The following is a 13,830-nucleotide window of genomic DNA, read 5'->3' as shown; positions in this document are numbered from 1 at the left end:
CATGAAGTGATGGGACCAGATGCCATGATCTTAGTTTTCTGAATGTTGAGTTTTAAGCCAACTTTTTCACTCTCCTCTTTCACTTTCATCAAGAGGCTCTTTAGTTCTTCTTTGCTTTCTACTATAAGGGTGGTGTCATCTGCATATCTGAGGTTATAGATATTTCTCCTGGCAATCTTGATTCCAGCTTGTGCTTCATCCAGGCTGGTATTTTGCATGATGTACTCTGCATATAAGTTAAATAAGCAGGGTGACAATATACAGCCTTGATGTGCTTCTTTCCCGATTTGGAACCAGTCTGTTGGTCCATGTCCAGTTCTAACTGTTGCTTCTTGTCCTACATACAGGTTTCTCAAGAGGCAGGTCAGATGGTCTGGTATTCCCATCTTTTTAAGAGTTTTCCACAGTTTGTTGTGATCCACACAGTCAAAGGCTTTGGCATAGTCAATAAAGCAGAAGTAGACATTTTTCTGGAACTTTCTTGCTTTTTTGATGATCCAGCAGATGTTGGCAATTTGATCTCTGGTTCCTCTGCCTTTTCTAAATCCAACTTGAACATCTGGAAGTTCACGGTTCAGGTACTGTTGAAGCCTGGCTTGGAGGATTTGAGCATTACTTTGCTAGTGTGTGACATGAGTTCAATTGTGTGGTAGTTTGAACATTCCTTGGCATTGCCTTTCTTTGGGATTGGAGTGAAAACTGACCTTTCCCAGTCCTCTTCCTTATGAAGTATATCCTTTGGTGACATTTCAGTGAAAGTCTTTGAAAGTGAAAGTGAAAGTTGCTCAGTCATGTCCTACTCTTTGTGACCCCATGAACTGTATAGTCCGTGGAATTCTCCAGGCCAGGATACTGGAGTGGGTAGCCTTTCTTTTCTCCAAGGAATCTCACCAACTCAGGGGTCAAACCCAGGGCTCCTGCGTTGTAGGCAGATTCTTTACCAGTTGAGTCACCAGGGAAGCCCCAAGATACTGGAGTGGGTAGCCTATCCTTTCTCCAGAGCATCTTCCTGACCCAAGAATCAAACCAGGGTCTCCTGCATTACAGGCAGATTCTTTACCAACTGAGCTATCAGAGAAGCCCAAAAGTCTTTGAGTATGTATATATATATAGTATTCTTTTCCTCATGTCTTTTAACTATTCTTTCATATTTTCTATCTCATTAATTTCCCCTTTCCCCCCTTATTTTGAACACTTTCATCAGCCTCCTCCTCCAGTTCATCAATTCTCTTTCCAGCTGGGTCAAGTCTACTGTTTAATGCATTGAGTCTTCAGTGGTATATCTTTCATTTCCTAAAGTTTTGTTCTTTTCCCTCAATGAGCGGCTTTTCTTCATAGTGCAATATTTTCATTATTGTTTATTTTCTTGTCCTTCATCTTTAACACTTTTAAGAAAACTTATACAGTGCTTGTCATATTTTTCTTTTATGCACCGTTCTTAGAGTGTTAATTGTCCTGTCTGCTGTGTCTGCCAATTCTTCCTTATGATGGATTGCTTTCTTGTCTAGCTTTTAATATTTTATTGTGAATTCTCTTTCAGTATGTGTTCTTGACTTGTCACTTTTTAGTGAGATTTCCATTTATTTAGTGAGATATACCTTGGGTTATGAAACATGCTTGAAGAGCTCTTTCCTGCTTTCTGTGGCTGTGTGGTATTCCTAGGGATTCCTGTGGTGTTCCTTTGTGGTATTCCCAGGGAGTCCTGTGGTATTCCTAGGGATTTTCCTAAACCAATTTATATTTAATTTCTTGGCTTCAGGATTCAGTATCATGCAGATAAACCCAGAGGCAATACAAGCATCTTCTCAGGCTTGGACTTCAGTTTCTCAGAGTTGACTTATATTTCTCCCCCTTTTTTCTCTGCTTCCTTGAACTAGAGTGTGCCATTTTTAGTCTTTCTGCCATGGATAAGGTAGATCTTCGATGTTCTAAACTTTAATGCAGAGGGTTCAGTCCCAGCTCTTTGTCTCTGCTGGGCTGAGGGGACATAGCCTAGAACTGAAAGCAATATATTTGTTATCTGTGTCTGAAATGAACCATGGGCTCCTGTGATAGCTCTTTTCCTTCTTCCCATCTCCCTTCTTTGTTTGGTATTCCTTTTTTTTTTTTTTTTTCCTACTTTTTGGCCACACAGTGCCGTATATGGGATCTTAGTTCTCTGACCAGGGATTAGAAGCAGAATTAGAAGCAGAATCTTAACCACTGGATTGCCAGGGAAGTCCCTTGCATTCCTTTTTAAATTCTGATATCTGGAAATTTCAAAGTCAATTTTGCAATTGTTCATACTTTAATTTTTAAATTCTGTTTTAGGCAATATTTCTGTGTGTGTTTTAGGGAACACTAGGTGAAGGGAGAGCTACATTAGCTCAGTCTGTCATGTTGTCAGAATTTCCTTTCTAGATTCTCTTTACCTTTAGTAGCATTCCTAACAATCCCTGTCTGCAAGGTACGTTATAGTTTGCAAAGGGCTTTCACATACAGTTTCTGATTTAATCCTCCCGACTTTGAGAAATGAATATTATTGTTACCATTTTACCAAGAGGAAAGCTGAGATTCCAAATTGTAACTTTGATCCTAGCTTTTGGACTTTGAAGCCAGTGTACTTCATAGCTTGGATTTTGCGTGGCGGGTTTGCCTTTTCTTGACCTCCAACTCAGACCCACTCCTCAGTCCTGACCCCCTGCTCTTTCTCTGAGGCTGAGAGGCTTTCTGCCTAGTACAAGGCAACATTTTGGCTCTATAACCTTTTTAGGTTCAGCACCTGGAGCTATGACAATCTCCTTCTGCTTGGTTTGGCCTCAGTGGGAATAACGGGATATATACAGGACATGGCTAGTGGGGAAATTGACTGGCAGCTTGTCCTGAGTCCTTTATTCACTCACCACTGCATCATCTCTGCTTCTAACTTTGAAAAAGACAGGCAGTGTATACTTGTGTGTGTGGAGGGGAAAAAGGAATGGAAAAAAAGAAAAATCCAGGAAAAATAGGGCTCGTCCGGGATTTGAACCCGGGACCTCTCGCACCCTAAGCGAGAATCATACCCCTAGACCAACGAGCCACTGATGGTTATCCCCAGCCAGATGTGCCTCTCTGCCACCTCAGCAGCAGCCACAGTCTGTGGTTCCTGGAAGTTTCTTCGTCCAGGTTGGCTCCCAGCCCAGACCGGCTCCACTCCAGCAGGCCTCACCCCTCAGCGCTCTCCGCTCCCCCCAGCCCACTGCGGGGACAGTTCCATGTGTCCTGTTCCTGTGACCATCCAGCTCCCCCGCAGGCTGCCAAGTGGAGTTCATGGGGTGCCGCTGGGGAAGGCAGAGAAGGGGCCAGGCTCCCCCAGCTCCCCTTGTGAGAAGCCCAGGGCTGAGGGGAGCCAGTCAGGTATCTCCTGCACCCGGAACGAACCATTCTTCTTTCTTATCTCATGATTAGACCACCAGAAAATATCCTCCGAACTCATCAGCCTCCTAGATGGGGACCGAGAAGCCTGTCCTAGATCACCCTTGATTGGGTGATAGTTGCTAAATGACTCAATTTCTTCATCTGTCAGTTGGGGAAGGAACACCTGCCCTGTCTCACAGGGTCATTTGAGGATCAGGTGAGAAAACATAGGTGAAAGCACTCTACAGGGACTTCCCTGGTGGTTCAGAGGTTACCATTCCCCTTTCCAGTGCAGAAGGTGGGGGTTTGATCCCTGGTCAGGGAGCTAAGATCCCGCATGTCTGGTAGCCAAAAAGTCAAAACATAGAACAGAAACAATAATTGTAACAAATTCAATAGACTTAAAAAAGAAAGAAAGTATGCTGCAAACTGTTAAGTGCTGGAAAAGGAAAGGAGTTATGATGATGTAATCTGAGGGCAGGGGAAAAAATACGCACTAGGAGAGCTGCCACTTAATGCTTACGGTGGCTGAGTGGTGTGATCTGTGCTTTACAGCTCTTACTTAACTTCATGGCAGCTTTGTGAGATAGCTGTCACCCCACTGTAAGAAAATGAAACTTGGCAAAATTCAGTTTACAGGGATCACATTTATCTGAATCCAAAGCCTGTTTTAAACGCAGTACACACGCTACCCAGATTTTCTAGAAAACCAAAAATGGGAATACATTCTGTAAATATACACACTCCCTCCCTGTTCATCCCGTCCAGGGAGGCTGCAGGGACGAGCTGGCCCATCAGCTAAGGGTGGGGTTCTTCAAGTTGGGGTTCCCCAAATGAGAGAGAGGGAGGAGGTCACCCCTCTAGAAACTGGGGCCCTTGTCAGAGACTCAGGAGGCTCTGCCACGGCACCACACCCATCACATCCCAGGACACTTGCCTCCAGGGGCGTCTGCCCCCTAGGAGGGTGGGAGCTTCCGGGGGGACAAAGATCTCTCTTATTGATCTCTGGATCTAGGTTGGCATCTGGCACTCGGCAATCTTGCTGAGAAAACAAATGACTCCCAAGCACTTCTGTGTGCCTGGTCTTCGGTAAGCACTCTATCAGATTAATCTCATTTCACCCTCACAGCACAGTTGCTGCTGTAGATATCTCTCAGCAAATGACTGGAATAAAAGAGTGCAAAAATGAAGAAAGGAAGTCAGGAGTGTACACAAAAAACCCACCAGGGGCAACAGATACTCACTTGGATCGAGGTAAAAATCATAAGCCTAAAGAAACCCTTTCCACCCTCCACGCAAAAATAGGCTTCCTAATAAACCAACCCCTTCTCTTGGATAGGAGGAAGAATGGTTCTCACTTTAGAGAACGGATGGGCCAACATTCCTTTGTACCCAGGGGATCAAGTTTTATTATCTCCATCCAGGAGTGTCTGGAGCAGATGACTGACTCAGCTAACTAGTCATGGCCAGAGAGAAAAGCAACAGCTCATCTATTCTCAAACCAAAGGGACTTTTTTGGGTAATTGTTCCCCAGCTTCAAACTGGCTTATAAATAAAAGCTACTCAACGCGTCATTCCATTACCTCAGTATGCATTCCCTAATTGTTTCTCTCGCTGGGTGTGCCAGGGAGTGAGGTGGCTCCTAGTAAGGGCTCCAGGGGGACTTTGCAGAGAATGTTTCAGGGCTGAGACTGGGGTTGGGCCCCAGCCCGGGCTTCTCTCTGAGGGTGTTGATGGAATTTGAGGCCGGATCCTTCTCAGTGTGGGCGGTCTCAAGCAATGTCCTGCCTAGTCAGTACCAGTAAACCCTTCTTTGCCCAGAGCCATAAGACACTCTCTTCCCACCCCACACTTCCCTGGTGCTTCCCTGGGCCACCCCTGATGGCTCAGACGGTAAAGAATCTGCCTACAACGCAGGAGATCTGTGTTCAATCCCTGGGTTGGAAAGATCCCCTGGAGAAGGGAATAGCTACCCACTCTAGTGTTCTTGGATAGTTACCCACCCCAGTATTCTTGAGGCTTCCCTGGTAACTCTCAGATGGTATAGAATCTGCCCACCATGTGGGGGACCTGGGTTCAATACCTGGGTCAGGAAGATCCCCTGGAGAAGGGAATGGCAGCCCACTCCAGTATTCTTGCCTGGGAAATCCCATGGACAGAGGAGCCTGGCAGGCTACAGTCTATGGTGTCACACAGAGTCAGACACGACTGAACATGAAATATTTTTAGCAGTTTTAGCTTCTTTGCCCAGAGCCGTAAGACACCCTTCCCCCACCCCCACACTTCCAAATGCCTCCAAGATGGTGGGGTCAGGGAGAGGATTGCCTTCCTTCATTGGCATCTACCATGTGTTGTTTTCCAAAGTGACTCTTGGCCTGGCTCTAGGCAGTTGGAGTTCAGGCCCTCAGTGACTCATTTGTCTCTGCATTTCAAGGCCAGCAAATGAAATTCTCTAGGGAGAGTCATGATTCTACCTTGGGGTGGGGATAGGGGATGGGGGGTGGTTTCTGTCCTTTCCTCCCAGATATGAGGGTGGCATTTGTTCAAGTAAACCTTGGATGATTTCTCATTTTCAAAAGAGCGTGTGTGAACCTTTCCCTTATCTCACCACTTCTCTGGAGAGTGACCGGTCAGTATTTAACAGACAACATTGTCACAACACATCATTTCAAGCTCGTTGTCACCCCCTACGCAGGAAAAAACAGCAAAAGCCAAACACTGGTTGCTTCTGGAGAGGGGAATTGGGAGCCTGGGTGGGAAAGAAATGTATTGTGCACTGTATATCCTTTTGTACTTTTTGAATTTTGAGCCCCGGGCATATACAATCCACTCAAAACAGGAATTAAATGATAAAAACCCAAACGGAGATGATTCAAGCCTCCAGAGAGTTGAAATGTCCTGTGGATCAGAGCAGCCTGGCAGAGCTGGTATTTGGCCCCCCGGGGAATGGTCTTGGTTTATGTCCAGTTCTGAATCATGCCTTGCGTGGAGCCCATACTGAAGGTACTAGTCAGCAATAGACCCAGGCCAGTGAAGCTGGTGGTTGTGCTACTCAGGAATGTTGTTAAGGATCTTGTTTATTATGTTAGACGGGTGTCTCCTCTGTGAACCCCCCTCTTTGCCTCTCATAATCTGAAGAATGGTTGGTTTGTGTTTGCTTTCCGGACATTTAATTTTGTAAATGGGACCACTGGGGAGCGAGCTCCCAGAGTAGTTGTGTTTCAATCTCGCCCCTGACTCCTGAACTTGCTGTTGTTTCTCTCTCTCTTTTTTTTTTTTTTTTGCTTTCACATTTGATTAATAATTTCTCATTTATCCTATATAATTCTGTAAGCCCTCCTTAAACTATCTCTGGAAAAGGTGGGAGTATATATGAATACACTACTAAGGACAGTAGGGGGATAAAAACCCTGAAACAAATTGGAAAATCTCGTCTTTCACTAGGACTTTCTCTTTCTTTCTTTTTCATTTATTTTTATTAGTTAGAGGCTAATTACTTTACAATATTGTAGTGGTTTTTGCCATACATTGACATGAATCAGCCATGGATTTACATGTGTTCCCCATCCCGATCCCCCCTCCCTCTTTCTTTCTTTCTTTTTTTCTGGATAATTAGAAGTACTAGAAAAACATAATTTCTCTTGACTGTTTTCCATTTGGTTCTGGGCATTTATAAGTTCAACTTGAAACCACTGGTTCTCAATTGGAGGGGAGAGGAGCAGGGGGGCAATTTTGCCTCTCGGGGGGCCACCTGTGTCTGGAGACATGACTGGTTATTATCACAGGGGTGACGGTGCTGCTTTTATCACCCAGAGGCCAGGGATGCTGTTAAACACCTTCCATTGCACAAGACAACCACCCAGCACCGATCCCCCCAGATCATCTGATCCAATGTGGCAGTAGTGCTGAGGCTGAGAAAACCCTGGTCTAAATGTACCTAACGTGATATTCTGTGAAGCCTCAGTGTATTGTCATGTTCCTAAATTAATAAACTAACTCTAAATCTGATAAGGGCACAGTATTATATATTAAATATATAGTTGCCCTTTAAATATACAGGGGCATTGGTAAGGACCCCCTGCAGACACCCAAATCCTCTGATGTTCAAGTCCCTTATATAAAATAGCATAGTGCTTACATATAATCTCACACATTCTTTTGGATACTTGAAATTATCTCTAGATTACTAACAATACCTAATACTTATAATACCTTGTAAGTAGTTATAAATACAATATAAATGCTATGTGAATAGTTGCCTGCATAAGGCAATGTTAAGTTTTGGTTTTTGGAATTTTCTGGAATTTTTAAATATTTTGGTTGACCCTTGCAGAAGTGGAGGGTCCACCGTACCTAAAACGTCTCCAGTTTTTATATCATTACCCTTCTCCTTTACCACTCGTCCTCTCCTTAAAATCTCCCCTCCTCCTACTCCATGGCTTCAATGACTGGAAATTTTTTATCCCTTGCCAGTGAGACTCTATGCTTGAGTAAGGCTCGGTTGGCCTGGGCATCTGCCTCCTTTTAACTGTGGCTGGGTTGCGCTTAGCTGGGGCGCATTGCCCCATCTTCTGATGTGGGGTGGAATAGAGAGGAAGACACAGTCTGGGAAGTTGTCAGGACAGTAGTGGGAGAGGCTAAAGATGCAGCCACTTGGCCTGAGGAGTGGGAGTAAGAGGCCTGGGTGTCTCTTACCCTTAACGGCTGGACTGACAGCCCATGCCCAGGGGCTGCCCTCACGGGCTCCTGTCAGAACCAGTTGTAGAGGTGGGCACCTCAGCAGAGCCCTGCTGACAGCTGAGGTGACTAAGTCCACTCAGCCCAGGCTGACACATTGCCACTTGCCCTGTCCAGGGATGGGCACTTAAAACACTCCCTTCAGGGGGGCCTCTGGCCCTGGTCTTAAGGACCCAGGGCACGGAATATGCCAACTTGGGCAATCTAGTGGGAACCAACTGGCCTTGCAATTCCTGGACAGTTAGCTGGCTTTCACCAGGAACCTCTGCGAGGAATCCTACATGTGGGTGAGCATCTGTGTGGAGCGTGTGTGTGTGTCATGCACACGTGTCCCTGTGTGCCTAGAAATGTCAGCCTTTCAGAAATGGCTGACGTGTCTCCATCTAATAGTTCTAGTTCAGGATTCAAGGGACAGATTTTCATCCTAAAGTGTGGTTTTCTGGGAGTTTCAACTGGAGAAGCTGAAGTCTTTGTTCAACTTGTCTAACTTGGAATGAATCAAACAAACTCTTTCTCTCTTGCAGGTAGCAGCCTACATCTCTGCTGAGCTTTCAGACTTCCAGCTCTTGCCTTTTGCTGGGCTCCTTCGAGATTCCTTCAGGCATAGCTCAGCAGTCATCTTAGGATTTGAGGGGAGTTTATATGCAGCTTTGAAGGCTTCTCCTTTCATGGCTTCCTTCATTCCCAGAAACTCACCTTCAATTTCCAGCTGCTCTGGAGTCCCAAGCTCTGTCTCGTGATTCTCAAAGTCAATAAAGACTGGACTTTTTGCTTGAGGAGTCCTAGCTGGTCCTTGCCCTTTAGGTGATGATTATCCTTAGGAAAAATCCATTTGAATGTAGATGGTAGGTGGTTCCTTTCACTCAAGGGTTGAGTCCCCTTTAGTTTCGCCTGTTTTGAGGGTACTTTATAGTGCTTTCAAATAGGGTTTTTTTTTTCACATTTTGTCCAGAGTTTATAACTTTTATCTATGATGGGATTCATCTGATCCAAATGACTGCCGTTACTGGACCATCCTTTCACTTTTAACTTATCTGTATATCTATAGTCATTGTTATCTATATATCTATAGTCTACTGAGGTTTGGAAGAAGATACACTCATAAAGGCTGAAGTGTGTTGAGTATAAGTGCAAGCAGAGCTTAAAGTATTTTATTTATTTTGGCCACTCCATGTTGCACACAGGATCTTAGTTTCCCAACCAGGGATCAAACCCATGCCCCTTGCAGTGGAAGTGCGGAGTCTTAACCAGTAGACCACCAGGGAAGTCCCCAAGCAGAGTTTAGAGTGGAGCTGGGGTCACTGGGGTGGGCTCCTCAGCAAATCAGACTAAGAGCTGGGCAGGTCTGGGATGGGCAGACAGGAGGAAGTCTGGCAGCTTAGGCACTGCTGAGTTAATGGCAGGGGCAGGTGTGAACATGTTATGAGAGGAACCACAGCACACCAACCTGGACCTGGCTGGGGGAGTTCTGAGCAGGAAAGGTTTCGTCTCTGGGAAGACTTGCCGTGAAGACACTGGCAGCCTGGGATGCCTTAGACCTCTGGGCACTGTCAAGTTGCCCCTGGACTGTTCCATGAAGGCTGTTTAAGAACACTCTCCACCCCCTACCCCTTCCTGCAGCCTGAGGCTGGCTGAGCCCAAGACCCCTGGAGAGGGAGACTTAGGGGGCACCTTCCACAATGGGGCAGATGGCGTGCATACACCTACAGGGATGTAGTAGTGCCTGAAGCCAAACGAAGAGGCTTGCCTTCAACAGTTCCACTCAAAGGGAAAAAGAGTGGTGGAAGGGTCTTCATTAAATATGGGTCAGCATCTCCCTAGTGAGTCCACTCTTATTCATTCCAGCCCGCAGCATCGCATATCTGGATTCTGTGAGCCCAATCTTTTATCCTCTGAAGAACACACAATCGGCTTTGAAGCCACAAAAGGTTTAGGTGGGGGTTTGGGGTCTCTAATCTCAAACTTTGTCCTTAGGAGGCTTAGGATCAGTACTGATCTTTCAGGGAGCCCCAAAGTGGCTTTGAAGGAGAGGGTCTTTGGCAGGGTGGGGGAGGAGAGGTGGGGGAGGATGATCTATAAGAGGAATCAGAGGGGGTGGGGGACATCCCATGAGCAAGATGTCAGAGGAGGAGGAGTTTTTTCTGTTCAAGAACATCTCCTTGGTGGGGCCGTGGGGTGGACCTCAGTACCACCTTGCCCCTGTCTGGGCCTTCCACCTCCAGGCAGCCTTCATGGGCTTTGTCTTCTTTGCAGGGACACCACTCAATGCCACGGTGCTGGTGGCCACGCTGCGCTACAGAAAGTTGCGGCAGCCGCTCAACTATATTCTGGTCAACGTGTCCCTGGGGGGCTTCATCTACTGCATCTTCTCTGTCTTCATCGTCTTCATCAACAGTTGTTACGGGTACTTCGTCTTCGGCCGCCATGTTTGTGCCCTGGAGGCCTTCCTGGGCTGTGCAGCAGGTACTGCCGTCGAAGGGAGCTGGAGGGACCGGAAGGACCCTGCTTCAGGATGGGGGCCAGGGGCCAGGCTGTTGGGTTAGAGTGGACCCCTAAAGCGGAGTCCAGGGGGTGGAAGTTTGGTGTTCTTTTGAATGCTGAGGTAGAGAGCCACCCAGAGGTCTGAGCGAGTCCCAAACTCTGCTTCACTCACCAGTCCAACCCTTCCTGTCTGTGCTTTCTCCACACCGCCTGTATTCCACTCTGCCTGCCAGGATGAGTGGAGCTGTTTACCCTATTATCCTCCCATTTCATCACAGGTCTGGTGATAGGCTGGTCACTGGCCTTCTTGGCCTTTGAGCGCTACATCATCATCTGTAAACCCTTCGGCAACTTCCGCTTCAGCTCCAAGCATGCCCTGATTGTGGTCGTGGCCACCTGGATCATCGGTGTTGGTGTCTCCATCCCACCCTTCTTTGGCTGGAGCCGGTGAGAGTGCAGGGCAGTTATGCTGACTTAGCTAGAAGCTCAGGTTGTCCGGGTGGGAAGAGAGTTGGGTATGGTCGTTGACCTCTAATTTTTAAAGAGCTGGAGGAATAGAGGAGGGAAAGGGCTGTGGGAGACAAGTGCTAAGGTTTACTCTGTGGTTGGAATTGCTAAAGGTTGGCTGGTGAGGACACAAGATACCCTCTGCCGGAGGTAACTCTGGGTTCTAAGCAGAGAACACAAGCCGGGAATCTCAGCTCCCACTCTGCCAATTCTTGCTGTGAGCCTCACAGTGAACAAGTGCTTGGTCCCTTGCAGATTCCTCCCTGAGGGCCTGCAGTGCTCCTGTGGTCCCGACTGGTACACCGTGGGCACCAAATATTACAGCGAGTACTATACCTGGTTCCTCTTCATCTTCTGCTACATTGTACCTCTCTCCCTCATCTGCTTCTCCTACTCTCAGCTGCTGGGGGCCCTCAGAGCTGTGAGTGGCTTTTGTGAGGGTCAGGGAGGAAGGGGTCACAGGGCTCTAGATGAGAGGGAAGAGTGGGTATGTGCTCTAGAACACAAAACACCCGGAAATGTCCACAGCCAGGGTGAGGGGTATCTAAAGGCAGTGCAGGAAGTAGGGACAGGGAGATGGAGATGAAGAGTGAGGTGGAGTCATCCCAGCTCAGAGGTTTCGAGAGATGCATGGAAGATTCCTTCCAGTGTCATGGACCGGAGAGAGAGCTGGCTCCGTCTTGCCTTCCTCAAGGAAAGGGGAACAGAGGAACTAGGGCAGAAGGTGGGATGGCAGAGAGACAATTAGAGCAGATGGCCCCCTGGTTGAAAATCGTCCAGAGACTTGGGGCTTCAGGGCCAGGGAGAAGAGGGAGTGATGTTTTCTGTGCTCTTTCCAGGTTGCGGCTCATCAGCAGGAGTCAGCTTCGACCCAGAAGGCTGAGCGGGAGGTGAGCCACATGGTGGTGGTCATGGTGGGATCCTTTTGTCTCTGTTACACTCCCTACGCAGCCCTGGCCATGTATATAGTCAACAACCGTAACCATGGGGTGGACTTACGGCTTGTCACCATCCCTGCCTTCTTCTCCAAGAGTGCTTGTGTCTACAATCCCATCATCTACTGCTTCATGAATAAGCAGGTAAAGTTCTCCTTTTAAAAAATTTGTTTTTGGCTGTTCTGGGTCTTTGTTGCTGCCCACAGGCTTTCTCTAGTTGTGGTGAGCAGGGGGCTTCTCACTGCGGTCACGTCACGTCTCTTGCTGTGGAGCACGGGTTCTAGGCCTGGGCTTCAGTAGTTGTGGCATGTGGGTTTAGTTGCTTTGCCTACCCCAAATCCTGAATTGAAGCTAATAACCCAAACTCAGACAAATCAAGGAGGGTTCCTGTCTTATAGAGCAAAACTCTTTTGAGAATTATTTTGTTTCCTCAGTTCCAGAAGTGGATTAAAAACTAATGAGTAAGCTCCTGGATGTTAACAGAACTGGCAGTCCTTTCCTAGTTGGGAGCACTTTCTAGCAATGGTGGGTGGGCAGGGGTACTGCAGGGTGACTTTTGACAGTGCTCTTCTGGCTACCCACTCCAGTATTCTTGGGTTTCTTGTGGCTCAGCTGGTAAAGAAAGAATCCGCCTGCAATGCAGGAGACCTGGGTTTGATCCCTGGGTTGGGAAGATCCCCTGGAGAAGGGAAAGGCTACCCATTCCAGTAATTCTGGCCTAAAGAATTTCATGGCCTGTATAGTCCATGGGGTTGCAAAGGGTCAGACACAACTGAGTGCTTTCACTTTCACTTTCCTGGGACAGGGTGCTTTGTGAGGTTTCCCAACAGTGAGGCCTCAGGGTTAGTCAGAATGTGTAGGGATTATTGTTGTAGATCCAGGAAGAGTTAGTAGTGTTAGCCCGGAATAGCCAGCTCTCAGGATTGAGAAGACATAATCAAGACTGCTCAAGGAGATCCCACGTATAAGGCACTGTGTGAGGCTATGGGGATACAAAGATCATTTTTCTCCCATGCTTCCTGATGTTACCTCCTCTGTACTCGTCTGCCAAGGAGACTATCTCTGCTCTTTCCCTCTAGTTCCGAGCTTGTATCATGGAGATGGTGTGTGGAAAACCCATGACAGATGAGTCTGAAGTGTCTAGTTCCCAGAAAACCGAAGTGTCTACTGTCTCTTCTAGCCAAGTTGGCCCCAACTAATGAGCCATACTGGCCTGTGTGCAGTGAGGACTTTACATTTGAGGACATTTCTACTTTCTCTGTCAAAAACCAAACCACTATCAACACAGAAAATGGGAAGGGGAGTGATAGCAACTTGAGAGGTCAGTTTTCCCTTTTCCTACTATTTCCTTCCTTCCTACAAAGCAACTGTTCCAGCTGGGTCTACTCCAGATCACCTCAAGGGCCATTTCCACAGTCATCAGTTTCTACTCTTAAGTGGCACAATTTATAGCGTTTGGGGAACAGATTTCTACGTACAAGGCAATTGTAAAGGAGTATGGCTAATTTTTCAGTGTACAGACAATTATTTTCCTTTTCAGTAATTTTTTTTCCCTCCTGGGGATCCGTTCAAAGATGATACATTTTGAATCAGAACTAACTTAGGAAAACACCTTAGAAATGAGACATTAAAAAAAAAATTTTTTTTAACCCTTTAGTAGGTCCTAAATATGAGTTTGCAAGAATTTTCTTACACTGTCACTGCCAGTAATCGCTATCACTCTGACAGCGACAGTCATGCCCATAAATGCCTGCACCAGCATGAATTATTCCAGGTGTTTCCTCCCCGCTGTCCC

The 13,830-nt window shown here is 46.9% G+C and overlaps 1 protein-coding gene and 1 non-coding gene across 2 annotated transcripts; one reads left to right on the top strand and one right to left on the bottom strand.

Annotated features, from left to right (window-relative positions):
- Nucleotides 1-2,986: 2,986 nt before the first annotated feature.
- Nucleotides 2,987-3,058, bottom strand: TRNAP-AGG (transfer RNA proline (anticodon AGG)). Its single transcript has one exon. It is a non-coding gene; the product is annotated as a tRNA-Pro (tRNA).
- A 7,162-nt stretch (nucleotides 3,059-10,220) lies between these two features.
- OPN1SW (opsin 1, short wave sensitive) lies at nucleotides 10,221-13,285 on the top strand. Its single transcript, XM_065939978.1, has 5 exons — nucleotides 10,221-10,575; nucleotides 10,872-11,040; nucleotides 11,356-11,521; nucleotides 11,940-12,179; nucleotides 13,115-13,285. Exons 1-5 carry the CDS (start codon nucleotides 10,221-10,223, stop codon nucleotides 13,232-13,234), a joined length of 1,050 nt encoding a protein of 349 aa, XP_065796050.1. The 3' UTR covers nucleotides 13,235-13,285.
- The last annotated feature ends 545 nt before the right edge of the window (nucleotides 13,286-13,830 follow it).

Source organism: Muntiacus reevesi, chromosome 6 (assembly GCF_963930625.1).
Source record: "Muntiacus reevesi chromosome 6, mMunRee1.1, whole genome shotgun sequence".
Taxonomy (NCBI): Eukaryota; Metazoa; Chordata; class Mammalia; order Artiodactyla; family Cervidae; genus Muntiacus; species Muntiacus reevesi.
Note: the sequence above shows the minus strand (reverse complement) of the source record. Positions and strands in the feature narration are given on the sequence as shown.